This window comes from Nerophis lumbriciformis, linkage group LG18 (genome assembly GCF_033978685.3).
Source record: "Nerophis lumbriciformis linkage group LG18, RoL_Nlum_v2.1, whole genome shotgun sequence".
NCBI lineage: Eukaryota > Metazoa > Chordata > Actinopteri > Syngnathiformes > Syngnathidae > Nerophis > Nerophis lumbriciformis.
The window spans coordinates 30356095-30379455 of NC_084565.2; the positions used below are offsets into that span (position 1 = coordinate 30356095).

General features: G+C 38.2%; 1 protein-coding gene across 2 annotated transcripts in view; it reads right to left on the reverse strand.

Annotated features, from left to right (window-relative positions):
* Nucleotides 1-2150: 2150 nt before the first annotated feature.
* fyco1a (FYVE and coiled-coil domain autophagy adaptor 1a) overlaps nt 2151-23361 on the reverse strand; it is a 36390-nt gene continuing 15179 nt past the window's right edge. For both annotated transcript variants that reach the window (XM_061978012.1, XM_061978013.1), the window contains exons 9-18: nt 22921-23013; nt 19781-19899; nt 19549-19716; nt 15066-15218; nt 14769-14998; nt 12904-13060; nt 5865-5957; nt 5582-5792; nt 4019-4128; nt 2151-3845 (exon numbers count right to left, since the gene is read on the reverse strand). In XM_061978012.1, the coding sequence (XP_061833996.1) occupies nt 3770-3845; nt 4019-4128; nt 5582-5792; nt 5865-5957; nt 12904-13060; nt 14769-14998; nt 15066-15218; nt 19549-19716; nt 19781-19899; nt 22921-23013 (1410 nt within the window). In that variant the 3' untranslated portion in view covers nt 2151-3769. The remainder of the gene's footprint in view (nt 3846-4018; nt 4129-5581; nt 5793-5864; nt 5958-12903; nt 13061-14768; nt 14999-15065; nt 15219-19548; nt 19717-19780; nt 19900-22920; nt 23014-23361) is intronic.

Genomic DNA, 23361 nt, shown 5'->3' on the forward strand with positions numbered 1-23361 from the left:
CTTATATATACATACACACACGTATATACATATACACACATATATACATTATATACATACACATGTATATACACATTTACATGTATATACACATACACAAGTATACATACACATACACATATATATGTATATATATACATATATATATGTATATACATATATAAATATATATATACATATATATATATATATAAATATATATATGTGTATGTATGTATGTATGTATATATATATATATATACATATATATTTATATATACATATATATACATACACACACACACATATTTGGATACATATATGTTTATATATACACACATAAATGCATACACTATATACACATATATATATATATACATACACGTATATACATACATACAAACACATGTATATACATCAAAATATACACGTATATACATCCATTTATACACGTATATACATACATGCATACATATGTATACATACATTCATACATATGTATACATACATTCATACATATACACATATACATACATACACATATTATATATACATACACATATACACATATACATACATACACATATTATATATACATACACATATATACAGACATACACATATATATACACACACACATATATATATATACACATATATACATACATATATATATATAATGTGTATGTATATATATGTGTATATATATATATATATATATATATATATATATATATATATGTATATATATATGTCTGTATATATATTTATATACATACATATAAATATACACACATAAATATATATGCATATATACACATTAAAATAGCCACTAACAAGTCATCCAGTCTTTCTTACTTGAATTTGTAACAACCATCTTAACGTACAGTAAATACTGTACACACTTGTATTACTAAGTAGCATATGACCCTTTAAAAAACTAAGGACACTAGAAACATGCAGTTAATCATATAAATGCAAAAATGTTTACATTGTTTCACATTCAAAAAACACTTAACAGGTCTAAAAACACTGTAATGGAAAACACATAATAATGTCCACAAATAATTACAAATCTAATAATAATACTTTATGTATTTATTTAATGGATTTTAAATCAATGAAAACTAAATAAAAATGTTTCCTTTTTTAAATCTGAAAATAGAATAAGTGAATTAAAATAAACGTGATAAAAACTGCAAATAAAAAATTAAACTGTTGATTAATCCGCAGAGGATTGCCCTATAGATTATTTTAAAAGTCTAAATCGTACTTAACATGCACCTTTTCTATTAATGTATATTAACATAATATACATTTTCATTCAAGTCGATATTGAAATAAAAACGATGGGTCTGATGCCATTTAACTTTAAATTACATTCTCTCAATGGATGGCACGCATTCTGATTGAAGCTTCACACCAAAAAATCCATAACCATCAAATAACACCAGAAGTGTAATAATGGAGGATGTACTCACAGCAGGAGCCAAGCAGAGTGTGAAGAAAGTCCCTTTGGTTTGCATCCGCAGCATGTTGGCGTGCAGCATGCTTGTGGAGAGTGGAAACCACGCTGGAAGCGGCTCTGGATGCTGAGCCTCACTCTCTCGCTCTTAACTCCCCAGTTTAATAATGGAGATCCACCTGTCAAGCTCAAAAACTAGAAGATGTCAACGTTTCTTGGTGTGGGTTTTCAGAATAAAAGCATTGAGAGACAACATTGAGGAAATAGGAGCAAGATTTCTGGCTGAATGCTGATATACAAAAAATACATACAATACTAAATATGAGTACAGTATGAACTCACAGACATTTCATTAAGTGCGTCTGCACAGTGTAAAGCAATGAGACATTTTTTGTTGCAATATAGTAAAAAAAAAGATACATTTTCAATACAATAGGGAGTGGAACCTTAATAAAAAAATAATTGTAAAGACAAGAGTAACACACATGCTGAACGATGCTGAAGATTTTTCCACTAAAAGCTCAGCTTGACTGCAATTTTCAGTGATTTTTTAAAATATTTTTTTAGGAAGACATATTTAACAATTACCACAACTTTTTACCTCTCATTATCCCAAATGTAACCCATCATCCCTCAGAAGTCCTTGTTTTACAAGTTTAGTATTGATTGCAGCATGTATTTGCAAGTAAAGACATCGATAAACAGATTGTATCATGTGAACGTTTTATATTTTCTTCAACAAGTGCAGCTGTGTAGACAAAATATGAGTCTTTGCATACAAATAGAAAAAATCTACAAAGTTAAGCCCTTTGTATTTTAGCAAGAAAAATGTAGTGTCTTCAAAACAGTTTTTTGCATTCCAAAAAAACACATAATTCAAGTACAAGGAAAGCAGAAGCTATTTAAAAAATATGGCAAAAAAAGACATCAAATAATAGTCAAACCTACACTCACAAACATACACAAAAGTTGTCTTCCTCACTGCTTTTCGCAGCAGGTGTCAAGGTGCACGACAATTCCTGCCAATTAAGAGTCAATAGGCACTTGGAGCCAACAGTCAGCAAAATACTGCAACGTGTCGTCTCATCTCTTTGTAGGAAGCAAGAGGGCGTTATTTTTTTGTCTGATTCTTTTCAAGGTTTTACTTTCCAAATCCATGAAATGATGACTGCCTCCTAGAAGTGCGTGGCGTGTGACCTCATTTGGGAAATTGAATGGGATTTGGAAAACTTTGGAAAAAACACAAAACTGTAGAAATGAAATAAAAACAAACCAAGCCTGTCATTATAGGCTGCTTTTACAAATACATAATTTCTTTTGGCTAGTGTTATTCCACCGTAAATGCTCAAATTAATACCTCATTTCAGTTAATCACAGAGTCTCCTAATTTGTGCGCGTGCATGATGAAGAAAATCAAATAACCAATGAGGTTATTTTAACATTAGTGTTAACAAATGTGGCTGTAGGCAACCTCCTGATGTCATGAAAGTGGTTACACTTGACCAATGTTTATCTACCTATGTATGAGCTTTAAAATGTGTTTCATTCACGTTTACAAACAACTCATCAGCGGTAACAATCCTGACAAAGCAGTTTGCTCCTTACTGCTATTACAATTTTGGTTCAGTTGCTGCTGTAGTGTGAAATTTACTTGCTAAAAAATGACCATGTGTTCAAAGAGAGCTATGTTTTCCTTTCCACTTTCTCATGCACCTAAAATCACTTTAAGTTTAAAAAATGTAGGAACAATTTGTTCTCAAATTTTGAAAATACCAGCCTTACCTGCGTCCAGTTAACGCCACATCCTGTTTGTGGTTGAAATAGACAATTCGGTTGTAATTTGAGCATTTATGGCAAGACACATTCACATAATAATAATAAAATAATTAGTCAATTTCTTTCCTGAAAAAAAATAATTAATGTATCTCCAACTTTTGTGATTTAATTTTTTTTTTTGTAAAAATGTTTTTCATATAAAAGAATCACAATATTTGGAGATACATGCGTTTAAGTTCAACATAATGATAAACAGGTGCTATATTTCATATCGCTAGTGTAACTTTTGAGTCACATTAATTCTTACTTAGCCATATTGGAACTAAAAGAACATCACTTGGTGGATATGTTAAAGATAAAAAGGCTTCACTTGTTTATGAAGTCAACAATCGCTGTACAAAGAAAAGCAGATCTCTCTGAGACACAAACATCAGAGATATATGTTCTCAGTGGACAGCGACAAAATAAGATTTTTTTTTTTTTTTTAATAAACGTCTCTTCCAACACTTTTATCCCTTCGGTTGCCATGGTGATACTTATGCTAAAGCTTCAGGGGCAGTCGCTTCCATCGTAGATGATGGGCTTTTCCATGGTCAGATGGTAGAAGACTTTCTTAGAGATAAACCTGCGGGGAGAAAAAAAAAGATTTCGCATGAAAACGGGCACAATCCAATTAACGGGAGTATGAAACAAAACCAACAGCTGGCAAACTCTTGCAGGAGTTTTTGTTTTTAAATGGCTCATTCCCAAGCGTCCATACACTCAAGCTGGCGAGAGAGTTGCAACACCGCGGCTTACCGTGAGAAGGAGTTGTCGAAGATGAGCATGTACGTGCCGGACCGACGCACTTTCAGCTGCCCTCGGATGGTTTCTTTGTGAGAATTGCAGCGCGTCAGAGGAATAAGAACCTTAAAAAGAAAAGACACAGAAACGTTGGCAAGCAAGTGGAATTCAATTTCCACCTGATGTTAATCAACACAATCAAAACATGTATTATTACCTGTAGGGGGCGCCGATGTATTGTGTGGTAAGTTAAGCTTTGGGACACCATTTTGTTTATTAATGTTTACACTGACTATCTGTCATTTGGAATACCGGTACTTGTTGGTCGGTTCCAGAATGTTCAGGGGTCATAGTTGTTTTGCACTCACCTCTATTGAAATGATTGCCAAAACTCCCCAAACACACAAAAATGTCTGACAAAAATAACAAAGAAGAAGAAGCAAAGTGGGGCGTGAAATGGCGGACAGAAGAGAGCTCAAACTTACTTTCCGGATGCACTGTATGTTAAAGGGGAACTGAACTTATTTTTGGAATGTTGCCTATTGTTCACAATCCTTATGAAAGACATGACAATGGATGTTGGGTTTTTTTGCATTCTAAATATTAAATAAATGCGATCAAAAGTTTGCTTACAATGGAGCCATGGGAGCCACGCAATTCCGCCTATAAAGCCCTTAAAAAGACATCCAAACACCTCCCTTGATGTTTTATATACATTACGTAAGTATATATGTAATGTAGTAACAGGCACATTCATAATAACGTTTAATATTTACGTATTTTGATAATTCTAAGGATACGCGGTGCATTAATTTGCTTGTTTTTTCTTTATTACTGATTATTACTCACTGTAGACTTCATGAGAGCCAACAAACATAATAAAACATCGCTTACTGTGCAACGTCTGCTGTCATTAGGATGCCGATTGCTAGGATGTTTACATTAAAATTTAGATGAAGAATTTCTCCTCAGGAAGAAACGGGGTGGGGGTGCACGGGGAGTGGGGGAGGAGGGAGTACACGCGTCTTTTTGTGTCGTCCTCGCAAGTTTCGGGTCCTAAATGACTGTTTAACTTTAACCAACTTGCCGAAATACCTACTCAGACGTCTCATGTCCAGGTGAGATGCATGATTCATGATCTAGAATAAACTTACAGTGAGCAAAGAAGCGAGGAAGCAGGTGACCACTCGATGTAAACATAGGGACATACAATAGTGATCACTTCGCCGCTATAAATAGTTAGTCTGCGTTAGAGCTTGTAATAACAATATCACTAATACTTGCTTAACATTCAAATTATGAAATGTAAACTGACTATTGTTGGCACTTTTTGGATGGTTATCTATTGGATTTTACGGACGAAATAGAGGACCTTTTCAAGTTAGAATGAACTCATCACCGCCATTATTACTGACTCAGCAGCTCCTGCTGCTGTGTAGTGAAATATACTTACTAGTAAAATGAAGTTGTTTTATTACCTCATCTTCAATTATTGCCTGCTTCCGACATAAGCACTCTAAATTAATAGACTTTAGCTTAGTGAGAACCTGAGCAGAATAAACATGGTGCTGTAACTACCTTTGACTGCTCCACCGGAGAGTCAGAAAATTCCTGGTAGACCACACTAAAGGAGATGCTTTTAGGTTCAGAGGAAAACATCCAACTGATGGTGAGCCCACAGTCGCCCACGGCAACCGTCACCACGCTGTAACAGCTGGACTTGATGAAGAGTTCCCGGGAGCCGTCGCCAAACTGGGAAATATCGTCGATGCTCAGCGGCACGGCCATCCTGCGAAGAGTGCCATGCAGAGATGGTGTTGCATAAAAATCAACTTGTTAAAAGTCACATGTCGGCACTCACGTGAGTTCTCCTGATTTGAGAAGGTTGATTTCCGAATCCTGCAGTGTAGGATTGTTCTCCTCAGGGTCGTCAGGGGTTATATCTCCTACACCTCTGCAAAAAGAAAAACAACTATTAACTTTTTGATCCTCAAGGTCCAAGAGTAGGCAAGAGAGGTACATCTGCCTCAAGATGTCTCAGTGAAACCCTCCAGCATAATGACTTTGCATCTGGTTTTTACCCACAGGTCTGTGGGGCAGTACAGTTTAAAGGACCAAACCAATTTGGTAAAGTAATCTTAAGCCAACATCACGCATCCACTGGAGTTTGTTTTTTTTTGTCTGGGGCTTTCAATCCCTTCTTAGAAGGCAATGAAATGTGCTCTGTCGTCATGGAGATGTCATTATGTAGCCATCCGCAGCCAACTCTCCCCACTGATAAGTATACTCATATGTAGTTGAAAGTGCACCTGCGAGCCAGTGGAGATTATTTTAACTCATGTCAAAGCTCAAGACTGAACCAGTGTCAAAGTTTGCAATCTACAGCTGTATTAGTATTCTCAAAACAACACTTTATTCGCAAAGAAGCCAGATGTCACCATGAACTTACAGTGATGGGACTAAAGCTTTCATGAAAGGTTTTCTATTATGCAGAAGTGACTTTTAATGTTGAAAATGTTCTAACAGTAGTATGTGTCCCTAGGGCAGAGGTGGGTAGTAACACACTGCATCTATTATTTACTTATGTAACTTTTTGGATAAAGTAGTATGAATGAACTTCCATCCATCCATTCATGCTGATGGTATCATAGCAGTAAAATGAAATGTGTGCTCTTCACTTTATCCCAGTTATATAGATATTTTGATGTGGAACATGTTAAATCCACACATTTTATTTTTAGGGGTGACTTCATCTCACAAAGAAAAGCATCTGACTGGCTCTTCTTCATAACTAATCCCCAACCCTCTTTCTAAGTACGCTATTAAAGAGCTGTGATTGGATATATATCAAACTTGTCCCACCCATTGACAAGACAAAATTAAATATGATTGGATTTTGTTTCTGTCAACATTTTCGGGCTGTTTTATATGCTAACCAACATGTCAGTTAATTGTTTAATGGTCTTAGGCCATCCCCACACGAACACGGATAGTTTCAAAAATGCTTAAAACGACCTCCATCCAGACAAGTGAAGTTTCAAGGCTGTCTATTTCTACACACAAACGCCTGCTGTCATGCACATGGTTCAATCAGAAGCCTGAAAAAGCAGCAAAAGCTGACTTGGTGGCATTACACTTCTCTTTTTATAATGTTTATTTTGATATACTAGATGTAAAGAGACATGTACATTATCTTTAAAACCAACCAGTACTTACACAGAGCCCTGCAAAACTTTCATGGGATTATAATGCATTTAATCATCACTATATTGATATTATACATTTGCAATGAAGTATACATTGTCTTTAGCATCAGTACACACAACAAGGAGGAAGGATACAGTATATCATGTTTTTTTTTTTTTAGTCCCTCGGACCCGTTTTACGCACGCGCACTGTTAGAACCAACACACCTAAGTTAACTGCACGATATGTTGTTAAACAAGGATTAAAAACATGAGATAATGTTGCACCTTTCTTATGACACAAAGCAAAAAGTCTTGCTTGTCAAAGTTGTGCCATCAGCTGGAGGTCCGACAGTGACCGTATCCAAAACAGCTGACTCTCATTGCCGCTGGTGGGAGTGTCCCAACCTCTTTCAAAGCCCGTTTTGATGCGTCTTTTTTATCAATGTAGAGTGAAAATAGCAGCATGTGTCTGTTTGAACATACAATAAGTCCTTTTAGAGTGTTTAAAGCCAGCAAGGCAGTGTTGGAAACGACAGCGCACAACCGTGACGTCATCAGATGACTAGAAGTATTAAGTATTCGTGGTTCGTATGGACATGGCCTTAATCAACATGACTTTGTTTTGATTAATTATAATCTTATTTTCACCTACTCCGATGTAAAAGACAAAACGCAAATAAAATAAACAGCTTCAAGGCCAGGGCAGGCATCGCTACTTCTGTAGGCGGGCCAGCCAATGACGCTGGGACTGCTCTATCGTTTTTTTTAAAGCATATTCTACATATTTTTGGCCTAAACTGAAGCATAAAAATGACTAAATGAACTAATAAATATTAATACTATATTTAGTGCTGGGCGATATGGAAAAAAATTTGTATCACGATATGGATCATTTTATATCACGATAACGATATACCACGATATAGCTATGGTACGCTTTCAGTTCTATGAAAAATGTAACAACATACATGACAACTTGTCTTTTTTCTCACTTTATTTGCAAGTGAAATAAACAAATACCGTATTTTTCGGATTATAAATCGCTCCGGAGTATAAATCGCACCGGCCGAAAATGCATAATAAAGAAGGAATAAACATATATAAGTCGCACTCAAGTATAAGTGGCATTTTTTGGGGAAATATATTTGATAAAATCCAACACCAAGAATTGACATTTGAAAGGCAATTTAAAACAAATAAAGAATAGTGAACAACAGGCTGAATAAATGTACGTTATATGACGCATAAATAACCAACTGAGAACGTGCCTGGTATGTTAACGTAACATATTATGGTAAGAGTCATTCAAATAACTATAAGATATAGAACATGCTATACGTTTACCAAACAATCTGTCACTCCTAATCGCTAAATCCCATGAAATCTTATTCTTTGGTGTCGCTTCTAAACAACTCTGCCAACTCCAAAGGTAGACAATGCGCCGCTTCCTCTTGCCGTTTTCTGCTGCATATTTCACTACGTCCAACTTGTAACCTGCAGTGTTTGATTTCCTTTTCGGTGCCATTTTTGTTCAGCCCTTCTCAGTTTTTATAAGTTACCGCCAATGTTGAAATGATCCATTTTCATAGGTACAGAAGTAGTAGCAGGTAGCATCTTTTTTTTTCACAATGCACTTCTGCCATGACCCGCCCCCGCCAAATTTTTATTGGTTGACGTGTGTGACGATTGGTGATATACGCCTAGTGTCTTAGATAAATAATATTATTTGATATTTTATAATGTGTTAATAATTTCACACATAAGTCGCTCCAGAGTATAAGTCGCACCCCCGGCCAAACTATGAAAAAAACTGCAATTTATAATGCGAAAAATACGTTACATTTGGTATAGCAAACAATAGCAACAAAACAAAGTTTTCAGGGTTCACTGCCACACACAGCCACATGAACACTAACACTACACAAAACCTGACAGGACAGTTTAATAATAAACGGGATACCGCATGCAAAGGTACACCCTTACACTCTATTCAGAGGTATGTTAGAAAAATGACATAAGAAACATGGATAAACACAGCAATATTAACGTTAGCTGCCACACATACCTTGGGCTGTCACGGCTCCGGTGTGATCCTCTGGGAAATAAGTAGTTTGCAGGCAGCGATAAATAAAGCCACACTGATTAGCTACCCCCTCGTTTGGGTAGGAGTTTGTCCTGGGACTCCGTCTCCGCTGATTCTGGGGGTTCAATTTATTTTTCCGCCAGCGCATCACCTACCCGTCCTGTCTCCATATTTACTTACAATGATCCCCTCATGTGTGTAACCCAGGTAACCTGCAACGGCGGGAGACGCTGGACGCAAAGAGGGCACGTAAAGCGGCGTCATGCCGCAAAATCAAAATCAATCAATCATCAATCAATGTTTATTCATATAGCCCTAAATCACAAGTGTCTCAAAGGGCTGCACAAGCCACAACGACATCCTCGGTACAAAGCCCACATAAGGGCAAGGAAAAACTCACCCCAGTGGGACGTCGATGTGAATGACTATGAGAAACCTTGGCGAGGACCGCATATGTGGGTAACCCCCCCCCCCCCTCTAGGGGAAAAAGAAATGCAAGCCTACATGTCAATGCATCCTTTTCTTTATAAGAAAATATTGTTTTCTCTCCCGTTTGACACCAAATACACTTACTGAATGTGCAATTATTGTTGTTGTTACTATGAATCATCTGATGGCACAACCCCTATGGATAAAATACAGCCTATCGCTTGAAACGATAAAAATAGAAATGGCACGATAGACATTTTTCTATCGTGCCCACAATATGTATCGTCATATCGCCCAGCACTAACTACATTTCTTCAGTCAGTACTAAGCATCACTGTACAGCACCTGTTAACATAGTTAGTGTATATGTATAAAAGTATCACTTCTAGCCGTACACATAAAGTTGTCTCCTGAACTGTCTCAAAAAGCAGTTTTGTCCCCGATTGTCCAAGAATACTGCAACACTATTGAATGGAGAAAAGTCAAACACTTGTGCCAGGAGAAAAACCACAGCTCAGATGGAAGCTTGTCTCCTTCGATTGCACACAAGCTTATTGATTGGCTTCCTGATGCTGCATTGTTGCCAACATGACTCTGATTGACAGCATGCAGCTTTTTTTAAACACTGCTTTTGTCATAGTACGAGTGTAGTTTACAGAACATTATAATTAACCAGGAAGAGAGCAGGTTACAGGTGTGGACTGGCCATCAGGAGTTTTCTTTAACCTTACCGCGCCCCTGACGTTTCCATGATCTAAATATGTCAAATTTCTCAAATAGTTCAGTTTTTTGTATTTTCACACCTAAGTGTTAAATCCAAGTGTCCATGCACACTCTCTAATGCGACTATTGGTAATACGCCATGTGCCTCCCGTACACTGGGGGGCGCTTATTTAATGTTTAAATAAAATAATTAGTTTTACGGTTGACCGGTGGCTTGTTTTAAGTTCAGTTCAGTTCAGTTTCAGTTTATTTACAACATGCATACGATACAATGTAATACATCACATATTTCCAGTTGTTTCATTACAGCACGTCCGAAAAGGAGTAGGAATAAGATGAGCTTATTTAATCCTACCCCTTTTCATACCATAGCAATTTTATTCCATTTCCTTGTTCTCTGTAACAGAACAGTGAATAAATAAATAATAAATAAATAATATACCATAGTAAGTAAACTAAGATTAAATACATAAATAATCTTTATCCCAAAAGAAAAAAAAAAAGGGTTCAAGATCCATCCATCCATTTTCTACCGCTTGTCCCTTTCAGGGTCGTGGGGGTGCTGGAGCCTATCACAGCTGATGTTGATCATAATTATTGTTCTGTGTACTTTGTGAACACTTGTAGTTTGAACAGTCTCTTAAACTGAATCATATTGGTGCTCTGTTTGATTTTTTTGGTTAATCCATTCCATAATTGAATTCCACGTACAGATATGCTAAAGGTTTTAGTGTTGTACGAGCATACAAATGTTTTAAATTAGATTTTACTCTTTTGTTGACAAGAATTGTTGTACATTCTTGGGTAGCAGGTCATAGTTTGCTTTGTACATCATTTTAGCTGTTTGCAAATGCACCAAATCGTTGAATTTCAATATTTGTGATTCAAATAAATCACAAATATTCATAAGTGATGTCCGCTGCAATATTGGCACAGATTACAAATCTTCCCGTCTCTAATGGCTATGCTGATGTTAAATAGCAGACAGCATCAATAAATGATCTTGTATTGCGCGACAAACACGATGCTACCACCAAGAATGCACGTGCGACGCAAAGAAAGACCGGCGGAAAAGTTTTTCAAAGGAATTTTCGGAAATAAAATAATGGAAACAAAACTTTTTAATGTCTCGAAGTTAATTTCATGGAAGTAGTTTTAAATCCGAAAGAAAAGACAGTTTGTGTATCGACTGATACTATTCCAGAGGAAGGTTGCTATTGTTCTGGACTATCTTGCCAGTTGTGTGGAAAGTTAATCAGTTTGGAGTGCAAAAATGCAGCATGGAGAGGTTTGTGTACGCTTTATTATTCGCCTTTAATATACCTGCTTCATCATCTTACGTATCATTCGTATTTCGTTCAGAAGTCCGAATTAAAACGACATTGTACATTTCTTTAGCTACCTTCTTAAATTAATCTATTAATTTTTTTCTACCATTGATTCACTTCAAAATGTTCTGTTCTTTTAATTTGTGAAGCAAACAAACAGTCTCCTCTTCATTACAATTTTTGCTAGGTTTTTATTGAATGGTATCTGATTCCATGTTGCCCGGCCGCACACACCCCCTCGAGAGATCTGGTTTCCAATCGCAGACGATCGGGTTAAGGTGTTACCATGGGTTGTAGAAGGCTTATTTAGAGCCAAACTATTTGAGAAATAGGACTAATTTAGTGCATGGACACTTATTGACCGTTGAGAAGCAAAAATAGCTTGTAAAATGTCAATAAATGACAAGGTGCTTTATATGAAGTGTATTAACAAATCAAATCGCCTTACCAAATACACCTTATTTGTTGATTTACACTAAAAATAAATAATTTGTTTATCATGTACTCTTTCTTAATAATCCAAAACATGCATCTACATAAATTAAGGTTTGAGTCAAATAATACCAAAATTGTTTCACACAGATAAAGAAAGAAAAAGAAAAAAAACATGCATCGAATCCGTTAAAACAACTCCCACTTCTAAACTCTGGCCGCTCACAATGTCGGAGACACAAACACAGCTTATCAACATTAAAACCAAAGACAAAAAAACGCCGCGTTCCCAGTAGGTCTTGCTAGTTACTTTTAGACTGTCTAAATTTCAACATTGAGGCTAGAGTTTGGCCAACACACCATAAATCTCAACTGTGATTTGATGTGATATTAAAATTGTTGAAAAAAATACTGGGACCTTTAATTATGTCTTCCTTGCCTAAAATTGAAGGGTTTTACTTTCCAGGCAAGAAGCAGCAGTGTCAGACAGTCAGAGAGTATAGTTTTCTAAAAAGTAAAAGTGAGAGGTTCACAGCAGGTACCAAATTATGCTATTTTTCTCACAACAGGGAACTTGTACTTCTACATTTCCTGATCCCCATCCTAAAAGGGTGGAGAAGATAAAAAATAGCCACCTGGGCTGGCTGCAAACACACATTCATGAACTTTATAGGGGAAGAGAATCTGTATAAAGTGTTCAGCTTGATGGAAACTCACATATCTAAGGATCCGGGCAGCCTTCGCTCTGGTTCCCCCTCGAAGGAGCCTCCAGTGGTTTGGGAATTGGTGTCACTGTCGTAGACACCGTTCACCTCCTCTTCCGTGATAATGTCAAAAGCGCCATCATCAGGTTTGCTGCTGTGGTCGGATAGAACTACAAAAAAGACCAGAAAACACTTGAAGCAAAATGATAAATTACAGCAATAGTTATGGTTATGAAGTTGTAAAAATACAAACCACAAAACCAGTGAAGTTGGCACATTGTGTAAATCGTAAAAAGAAACAGAATACAATGATTTGCAAATCCTTTTCAACCTATAGTCAATTGAATAGACTGCAAAGACAAGATACTTAACGTTCGAACTGGAAAACGTTATTTTTTGCAAATATTAGCTAATTTGGAATTTGATGCCTGCAACATGTTTCAAAAAAGCTGGCACAAGTGGCAAAAAAGACTGAGAAAGTTGAGAAATGCTCATCAAACACTTATTTGAAACATCCCACAGGTGAACAGGCTAATTGGGAACAGGTGGGTGCCATGATTGGGTATAAAAGCAGCTTCCATGAAATGCTCAGTCATTCACAAACAAGGATTGGGCAAGGATCACCACTTTGTGAACAAATGCATGAGCAAATTGTCCAACAGTTTAAGAACAACATTTCTCAACAAGCTAGTGCAAGGAATTTGGGGATTTCACCATCTACGGTCCGTAATATCATCAAAAGGTTCAGAGAATCTGGAGAAATGACTGCACGTAAGTGATGATATTACGGACCTTCGATCCCTCAAGCGGTACTGCATCAAAAAGCGACATCAGTATGTAAAGGATATCGCCACATGGGCTCAGGAACACTTCAGAAAACTACTGTCATTAACTACAGTTTGTCGCTACATCTGTAAGTGCAAGTTAAAACAACACCCAGAAACGCTTTGCTGGGCCTGAGCTCGTCTAAGATGGACTGACGCAATGTGGAAAAGTGTTCTGTGGTCTGACGAGTCCACATTTCAAATTGTTTTTGGAAACTGTGGACGTTGTGTCCTCTGGAACAAAGAGGAAAAGAACCATCCGGATTGTTATAGGCGCAAAGTTGAAAAGCCAGCATCTGTGATGGTATGGGGGTGTATTAGTGCCCAAAGCATGGGTAACTTACACATCTGTGAAGGCACCATTAATGCTGAAAGGTACATACAGGTTTTGGAACAACATATGTTGCCATCCAAGCAATGTAATCATGGGCGCCCCTGCTTATTTCAGCAAGACAATGCCAAGCCACGTGTTACAACAGCGTGGCTTCATAGTAAAAGAGTGCGAGTACTAGACTAGCTTGCCTGTAGTCCAGACCTGTCTTCCATTGAAAATGTGTGGTGCATTATGAAGCCTAAAATACCACAACGGAGACCCCCGGACTGTTGAACAACTTAAGCTGTACATCAAGCAAGAATGGGAAATAATTCCACCTGAAAAGGTTCAAAAATGAATCTCCTCGGTTGCCAGAGTGTTGATCAAAGGAAAGGCCATGTAACACAGTGGTAAAAATGCCCCTGTGCCAACTTTTTTGCAATGTGTTGCTGCCATTAAATTCTAAGTTAATGATTATTTGCAAAAAAAAAAAATTGTTTCTCAGCTCGAACATTACATATCCTGTCTTTGCAGTGTATTCAATTGAATATAAGTTGAAAAGGATTTGCAAATCATAGTATTCTGTTTTTATTTACAAATTACACAACGTGCCAACTTCACTGGTTTTGGGTTTTGTAATTATATTCTTCAGTCAATCTTTACACTTCTGCTTAGACGGTATGAGTTGATGAGCTTTACAGAAGTACTCATTGATGTCAAATAAACTGTCATGCCTTGTACCTGTGACTTTGGGAGTAGGTTTATACGAAGTGGGATCAGGGGCAGGCTGCGGCCCGGCCCCAGGCAGAGATGGCTGCTGATCAGATGGGCTAGGCTCGACCGCGGTAAAGCGCTTCACCACCGCACTGTGCTGGCTGTAACAGTCCCTGCAGCAGCGCTCCTTCTTGCCGCTGTGCTTGATCATGGCGTAGTTGTTACTGCAGTAGTAGCAGAAGATGCGGCCGCAGAGTCTACACAAAACTACTGTTATTGGTGCATCTCTTTTAAGTTAGCGCTTTATGTTGAGCATGTGGGCACCTGCAGTGATGCCTACGCAGCCACCAGGTGAACTGGCCCTGGCAGCCCAGGCAGTTTGTGGCCTCTTTGTCCACCAACCACCACCGCTCCTCCGCCCGCAGCCTCTGTTCAAACTCCAGGGCGTCCGACTTTTGCCACAGAGCATCTTTGTCCCTGGGGAAAAGGAAAAACCATGCAATTAGGAGTTATGTGTCTAGCTGTAAAAAAAAACAATCATATTTAGGCAAGGCAAGTTTATTTGTACAGAACAATTTGCACCAAAGATAATCTGAAGTCCTTTACAGATGGATAAAATTAGAAAAAGGCAAATAAAATCATGAATAATTGAATTCAGAAAGAAGCAAAGCAGGAAGGTTCTTTTGCGGATTGTTTTGCTTTTTATGGGGTTTTTTTTTTTTACAATTTTTAAAAAAATACGCCATTGCTAATCATGCAAATTCAACGATTACGTCATTATGTCACCCCCCCCCCCCCCCCCCACCAGCAAAGAAGAAAGATTCGATGCAGTAAGTGTGTGAATCTTTGGGCACCTCACGATTGATAAGATTCAGGGACTAAGTTTGATTATAAATCGGTTATTGATGCATTTGTAATTCATGTATTCTGTATTAGGCTCCTCCATTGGCTGCTGTCGTATGAGGTAACTTATTGTGAAATTTCCGGTTTTCAGATGTGGTTGCGCATAGCATAGATGGAATGTAATAGAACTTTATTGTCATTGCACTTAAAAAGTGCAAAATAATTGCATTTTCAGTAGAAACTCGTCCAAGACCAGACATACTGTATACAAGATAGAACGGCAAAACTGACGTGTCGCGTCGTAAAAAATGGAGGAAAAAGGTAAACATGGGGGGAGGAGGAGAAGGAGAAGAAAAAAAATCCGAAACTGAGCTTCTGTTGGATGTGCTGAGTTTGAAACAAGGGAAACAAGCTTGAGCAAAGCAAATATATACATACTACGACAAACAGAAACTTGTAAATTGCAAAGGGAGGAGGGGGTGAGCATCCGGACGGAAGCTGCCAATAGGGGCGGGGCGCTGCTCTGTTGGGGGGTGAAGCGACAAAGTCGTGGGATGGTGGGGGTGGGGTACGTGTGTGTGGCGTGTATTTTCATTGGATGTATTTTGTGTGTGTAGGCCTGGAGAGTTGCTTTGTTCAACCTCGTTGCTCGCAGAGTGTTATCGCAATAACACAGCCAGTCAGTACAACAAATGTCAACAACAACAACAACGTGTGTCTCCATGAAAGATGGCAAAATAAATTTGGAGCTTCTTCGCTGTGCTGTACTCTGGGAGAGTCTCATGGCAATAATCTAAAACAATGTAATGGGAAAAAAATGTAGAATTCCCTGATTCCGTTCTAATATGCACATTTGCCACTATTGCAAAATAACAAAATAAAAAACAATGTAACAAAAATATACATCTTAAAAGTTAAACAAAACCACCAATACAACTATAATTACACACATACAGGTAAAAGCCAGTAAATTAGAATATTTTGAAAAACTTGATTTATTTCAGTAATTGCTTTCAAAAGGTGTAACTTGTACATTATATTTATTCATTGCACACAGACTGATGCATTCAAATGTTTATTTTATTTAATTTTGATGATTTGAAGTGGCAACAAATGAAAATCCAAAATTCCGTGTGTCACAAAATTAGAATATTACTTAAGGCTAATACAAAAAAGGGATTTTTAGAAATGTTGGCCAACTGAAAAGTATGAAAATGAAAAATATGAGCATGTACAATACTCAATACTTGGTTGGAGCTCCTTTTGCCTCAATTACTGCGTTAATGCGGCGTGGCATGGAGTCGATGAGTTTCTGGCACTGCTCAGGTGTTATGAGAGCCCAGGTTGCTCTGATAGTGGCCTTCAACTCTTCTGCGTTTTTGGGTCTGGCATTCTGCATCTTCCTTTTCACAATACCCCACAGATTTTCTATGGGGCTAAGGTCAGGGGAGTTGGCGGGCCAATTTAGAACAGAAATACCATGGTCCGTAAACCAGGCACGGGTAGATTTTGCGCAGTGTGCAGGCGCCAAGTCCTGTTGGAACTTGAAATCTCCATCTCCATAGAGCAGGTCAGCAGCAGGAAGCATGAAGTGCTCTAAAACTTGCTGGTAGACGGCTGCGTTGACCCTGGATCTCAGGAAACAGAGTGGACCGACACCAGCAGATGACATGGCACCCCAAACCATCACCCAACCATGCAAATTTTGCATTTCCTTTGGAAATCGAGGTCCCAAAGTCTGGCGGAAGACAGGAGAGGCACAGGATCCACGTTGCCTGAAGTCTAGTGTAAAGTTTCCACCATCAGTGATGGTTTGGGGTGCCATGTCATCTGCTGGTGTCGGTCCACTCTGTTTCCTGAGATCCAGGGTCAACGCAGCCGTCTACCAGCAAGTTTTAGAGCACTTCATGCTTCCTGCTGCTGACCTGCTCTATGGAGATGGAGATTTCAAGTTCCAACAGGACTTGGCGCCTGCACACAGCGCAAAATCTACCCGTGCCTGGTTTACGGACCATGGTATTTCTGTTCTAAATTGGCCCGCCAACTCCCCTGACCTTAGCCCCATAGAAAATCTGTGGGGTATTGTGAAAAGGAAGATGCAGAATGCCAGACCCAAAAACGCAGAAGAGTTGAAGGCCACTATCAGAGCAACCTGGGCTCTCATAACACCTGAGCAGTGCCAGAAACTCATCGACTCCATGCCACGCCGCATTAATGCAGTAATTGAGGCAAAAGGAGCTCCAACCAAGTATTGAGTATTGTACATGCTCATATTTTTCATTTTCATACTTTTCAGTTGGCCAACATTTCTAAAAATCCCTTTTTTGTATTAGCCTTAAGTAATATTCTAATTTTGTGACACACGGAATTCTGGATTTTCATTTGTTGCCACTTCAAATCATCAAAATTAAATGAAATAAACATTTGAATGCATCAGTCTGTGTGCAATGAATAAATATAATGTACAAGTTACACCTTTTGAATGCAATTATTGAAATAAATCAAGTTTTTCAAAATATTCTAATTTACTGGCTTTTATCTGTATATCTGCGAATAATAACGTCAGTAGGGCAGGGACGGAGGGGGAAAGTGTGCAGTAGAGAGAGAGAGGTGTGTTTGTACTGACAGACTAAAGGAGATGATGCAGCCACATAAACTCTCAGGAAAATAATTTGCCGGACACCTGCTCAGTGGCTTTGTGGTTAGTGTCCGCCCTGAGATCGGTAGGTCGTGAGTTCAAACCCCGGGCGAGTCATACCAAAGACTATAAAAATGGGTTCCATTACCTCCCTGCTTGGCACTCAGCATCAAGGGTTTAAATTGGGGGGTTAAATCACCAGAATGATTCCTGAGCGCGGCCACCGCTGCTGCTCACTGCTCCCCTCACCTCCCAGGGGGTGGAACAAGGAGATGGGTCAAATGCAGAGGGTAATTTCACCACATCTCAGTGTATGTGTGACTATCAGTGGTACTTTAACTTTAACTTATTATAAAAGAAAAACTCCAACAAAAGTACCAATTCCATCACATTAGTATCAATCCGATACCAAAACCCATCTTAGTATCGGTTTCACTACTTCACATTTAAGTTAGCTTAGCAGTTAGCATGGTAGGAGTCCACAGAGCACTTATTCTTTTGTTGTTTCACCACTTCCCAATTAAGCTAGCTGAGCAGTTAGCATGGCTTCTCGTCTCCTCCTGCTGTTTTGGTAAGCATGTGTCTGCACTAGTTCTGCATTTTAGAGCTGTTTGTATTACTTCATTTAGCATACTTATATAATCAAGTTTGTTCATCAATTCAGAATCATCCATGTCCGAATTGCGAGCCATCTAAGAATCGATCATTTCCCCCACACCAACAATGCAGTTTACGATAATTTACGATAATAAAGCCCAGTTTTGATTGGCACTGTTAGTCAATTTGACAATATGTTAGAATCATAAATATTATTGCTTGATGGCAGTAGGTATATATAATGTCTCTGTGTTACAGTAAAAGAAGTAGATTGGTTTCAGCAAAAACACAGGCATACATAACACATGAGGAACAACAGTAAAATAGTATGGGCAGATCTGAGAGGAAGTGACTGATAGAATCACTGATTGTTGGACACCGGAGAACATTGAAAGCCTTGTGGGCATTGAAGCAACAATGGCTGCTGATACCAGAAAAATCAATAAAAGCCGCTGCTCTCTTTTCTTGCCGGTACATCTCGCCAAAGTCTTTGTGTGGGTCTCTTTTTACATTCAAACAAAACCTGGATGCCATCATCCTCTTGCTCATTTCCGCCTATCCGGCGTGAGGAGAAAAAAAAAAATCAACTCTTACTGGAATAACTAATTGAAAACACAGCAGGCCCGTGAAAAGGAGGCAACCAGTAATAGACCGGTAGCAGGCTCACATACAGAGAATGAACCCTCTTGCTTGATGTGTTCCACCATTTTTAATACACCGCGTGCTAACCTTATGAGTTCGATTAGCCGCTCCTCCAGGTAGCGCTTAGTCCTGTTGAGGTCATCCATCTCCGCCGTCAACCTCACGTGCTGATTTTGTTTGGCTGCTTCGGCTGCGCTCAGTTTCCGCGTCGACTCCTCGCATTCCTTTTGCACCGCCAAGTGTGCGCTTTCGGCACTGTAAAAGAGGGAACAACGTTACAATCAGCGCCACATCACGCAAGGCTAGTCACGAGCGCAACCTGGTTATCGCCTGTTTCAGCTGCTCGATCGCACTCTCGTTGTCACGGACGTCCGCTTCGGTTTTTGTGATGTGAGCGTCCTTCTCGCTGCTCAGCTGCAAATACTGCTCATTCTCGGCCTGGAACCAACATTAGAACAAAAACACCTGTTCATACAGTTAAGCCATTATTCATTCAACAAAGTCTTCGTCACTTGTTGAATGGCTGGGAATGACAAAATAAGTTGTGATAGTGATAAGAATAAAACATATTCGCCATTTTTATAGTTTTTTTTTTCTTTCGCGGCATTCTTAAGACCTGTAGCTTTGTCTTGAGCAGGGGCGATCAGAAGACTTTAGAAAAATTGCAGCAGCTTGAGAAAAATAAAGAACAACATCTAATTTGAACATAGTAAGCTAAATTCAGTTATTGCAAAGGCAAAATTAAAGTTTTTTAAATGTAAAAACAAAAATACACTAATGTACCATATATGCTAAAATGTTTGCCTTTATTCAATTAACTGCAGAGTCGACTGGTGAGTTGTCTAAGAAAGCAAAACACCGCCTGGGTCTTTGATTAGCACGGGTTCAAGAAACATTGGCGTTTATAGCTGTGGTTGTAGGCAACCTGTTGATGTAGTTTTTATTGACTCCACAAAATGAGAGTAACCATTTTTGAAGTATCACGGGTGGTCAACATCCAGCAGCTCTATGCACACTGTATGCAACTGTACTGTTGTTTACAATGAACTCATCAGCAGTATTAATGCTGACTGAGCAAGTTGCGCCTTACTGCTATTTACAACACTGGTTCTGTTGCTGCTGTGATCTGCACAAGGTTCACTGTGACAATCGGATTTAATCTACAGCACTCTATACATTCAAAACATTGCTTATCTCTGTAGTGAGAGAGTTTGAAAAATTTGGGACAGTTACATTTTACTAAAAATGTACACAAAATTAAAACAATAGTGAATATAAACTATTTTTTTGAGACTTTAAGCCCCACTTAAGAACTTTCAGTTTTGGTTGATTTTGCCAGTGGACCAAAGCGGTAGTGTTTTTCCAGAAGGAAGACCACATTTCCCATAAGGAGTCGCGCATATAGCTTCAAACTGACATGATGTCTGCTCTAAAATTGGAAGATTACAAAAATTACGTATATAATGGCTATGCTGATCAAAAAATTATTTTGGATCGCGCTACAAACATGACGCCACTACCAAGAATGTATTGGGGAGGATGCAGGTCCGAAGCAAAGAATGACTAGCGGGAGAATTTTTTCCACGGAAGTAGTGTGGAACTACCAAGCTGGTGGCTATTTATTGTTACCACGCAAATTTCCGATAGCTAACATCAAAAGTCACTTACTAGTTTAGCAGGAAGAGAGGCAGCATTGACCGAAAATCACACCTCATTTTTGAGCTCATGCCAGCGAGTGCAAACCGAGCCAATGTTGATCCTTGACTGTCCTTTTTCTTAGGTAACCTCCCTTTTTCTTTTTCTGTCTCCTCAGACAAAACTTTTCGTTTTCGTCTTCTGGCAGCACTCAGGCGTTGCATCGACTTCCGTCTTTTTAACGAATGGGTAAAGGGGGGAGTGACTTATGCCGTAAAGCAAGTCAGCACATTAGTAGTTTTTTGTGCAACAGGGTTAATGCCACCCTCCACAAAGTTGCTAAGTGCCAGTGAGAGCGATACAGACTCCCTCAGGCCATGTCAGAGGTGCCATTCAACGAGCTGCAAATCGATGTATCATCCCAAAAGTTGCGAATATATTTTATGAATGTTGAAAATGTACTTAGTGCTGCTTTAACACAACAAAATCAAATTCAAAACATTTGTATGCTCGAACAACACTTAAAACCGTTAGTATATCAGTATGTGGAATTAAATTATAGAACGGATTAAGCAAAGAAATCTCAAACTACAAGTGTTCACAAAGTACACAGAAAAATAATTATGATGAACATCTTGAACCCTGTTTTTTTCTTTTATTTTATTGAGACAAAGATTATTTATTTATTTAATATTTGTATGCTTACTATGGTATATTATTTATTTATTATTTATTTGTGCACTGTTCTGCTACAAGGAAATTGGATAAAATTGATATGGCATGAAAAGGGGTAGGATTAAATAAGCTCTGCTTCTTCCTACTCCTTTTCGGACGTTTTGTAATGAAACAACTGGAATTGTGCGATGCATTACATTGTATCGTATGCATGTTCGAAATAAACTGAACTGAACATCCCGAAAACCCAATAAACTACATAAAAACTCACTTAATGTCAAAATTTGGCTATAGTAGGAACAATTATGGGCTTTACCTTTCATAAGATGAAATGCTGTTAACAATTTAAACATTTACATTAAAAATAGGAGCAAATATACAATAACATTAAAAATATCACCACTTTTGTCATCCCCGCAGTTGTTTCCATCGAACTCAATAAACATGCCCTTTGTGTATCCATCCATTCATCCATCCATTTTCCACCACTTGTCCCTCTTGCTGTACAGCTAATTGTTTGCTTTACTGCACAAATGAATCAAAATGACTGAAAAAACAAGACTTCAAACACCATTTTTGAGCTCTACATGAAAGCAGGATAAGTTGTCTCTGACTTACATTTGGACTGATACATTAAACTATTCTGCCTCCTCCGCTACGCCTCCTTACAAAATAGGTTGTCTCATTACCTTTAATGATCTCCTCCCAAGACATGCATTGCAACTGAATGCTGAACAGTGTTCTACCTCAGAGTGCACACAACACAGTCAAAGGTATTGTCAAAACATATTAAACAGTGTGGTAGTTTTATATTGAGCCTGTTGAGACGGGCTGAGAGATACTTGCTGTTATTATCTCCCAGGGGCATTTATGTTGAAAGCATTTATATATTTTTATTCTGAGCATTGGAAATCCCACTACAGTGTGGTAATTGGGTCTGTAGAGGCATCCTTTGACTTCAAGTGTATATTCATGTATGCACATATGATAATAGATAGGACTGCTGCTTCTGTGTTATGTGTTTTATGTTGCACGATTGCACCAAAAGAAATTCCTAGTTTATGAAACCGTTCTCAAACAATGGCAATTAAAACTATTCTGATTCTGATTCTGCTGAAAATGTTGTTTTGGTGTCTGGAATGCACCTACCTCTAGTTCAGACACTCTTGTCTGCAAACAAGACACATTCTTCATCTCCTCCTGAAGCTGGACTTTGACTTTAAGAAGGTCCTCTGCAACATTCTAATTGGTGAAAGAAGCACAAAGAGGAGATCATTTTAAGGGGAATCTACATTTAAAACCATTCCATGTTAATATGTATTGGATATGCTTTGATGTAAAATTTTAGCTCTACAGTCACATTTTAAAGCTTGTGGAGGCGTTCTCAGACTGCACATGAAACCAAGCTCCACTCTCTCCAAAAGTTTTAAAATGTATATTTTTTAAAAGTAAACCGTTTAATAATATATATTGAAGATGAACGTCAACGCTATTTCTAAAATAAACTTCTTGAACATTATATAGATTCACCCGGTCACAACATTAGGTAAAAATAGCGGTTGTCACTGAATGTCACACGTCTGTGTTATT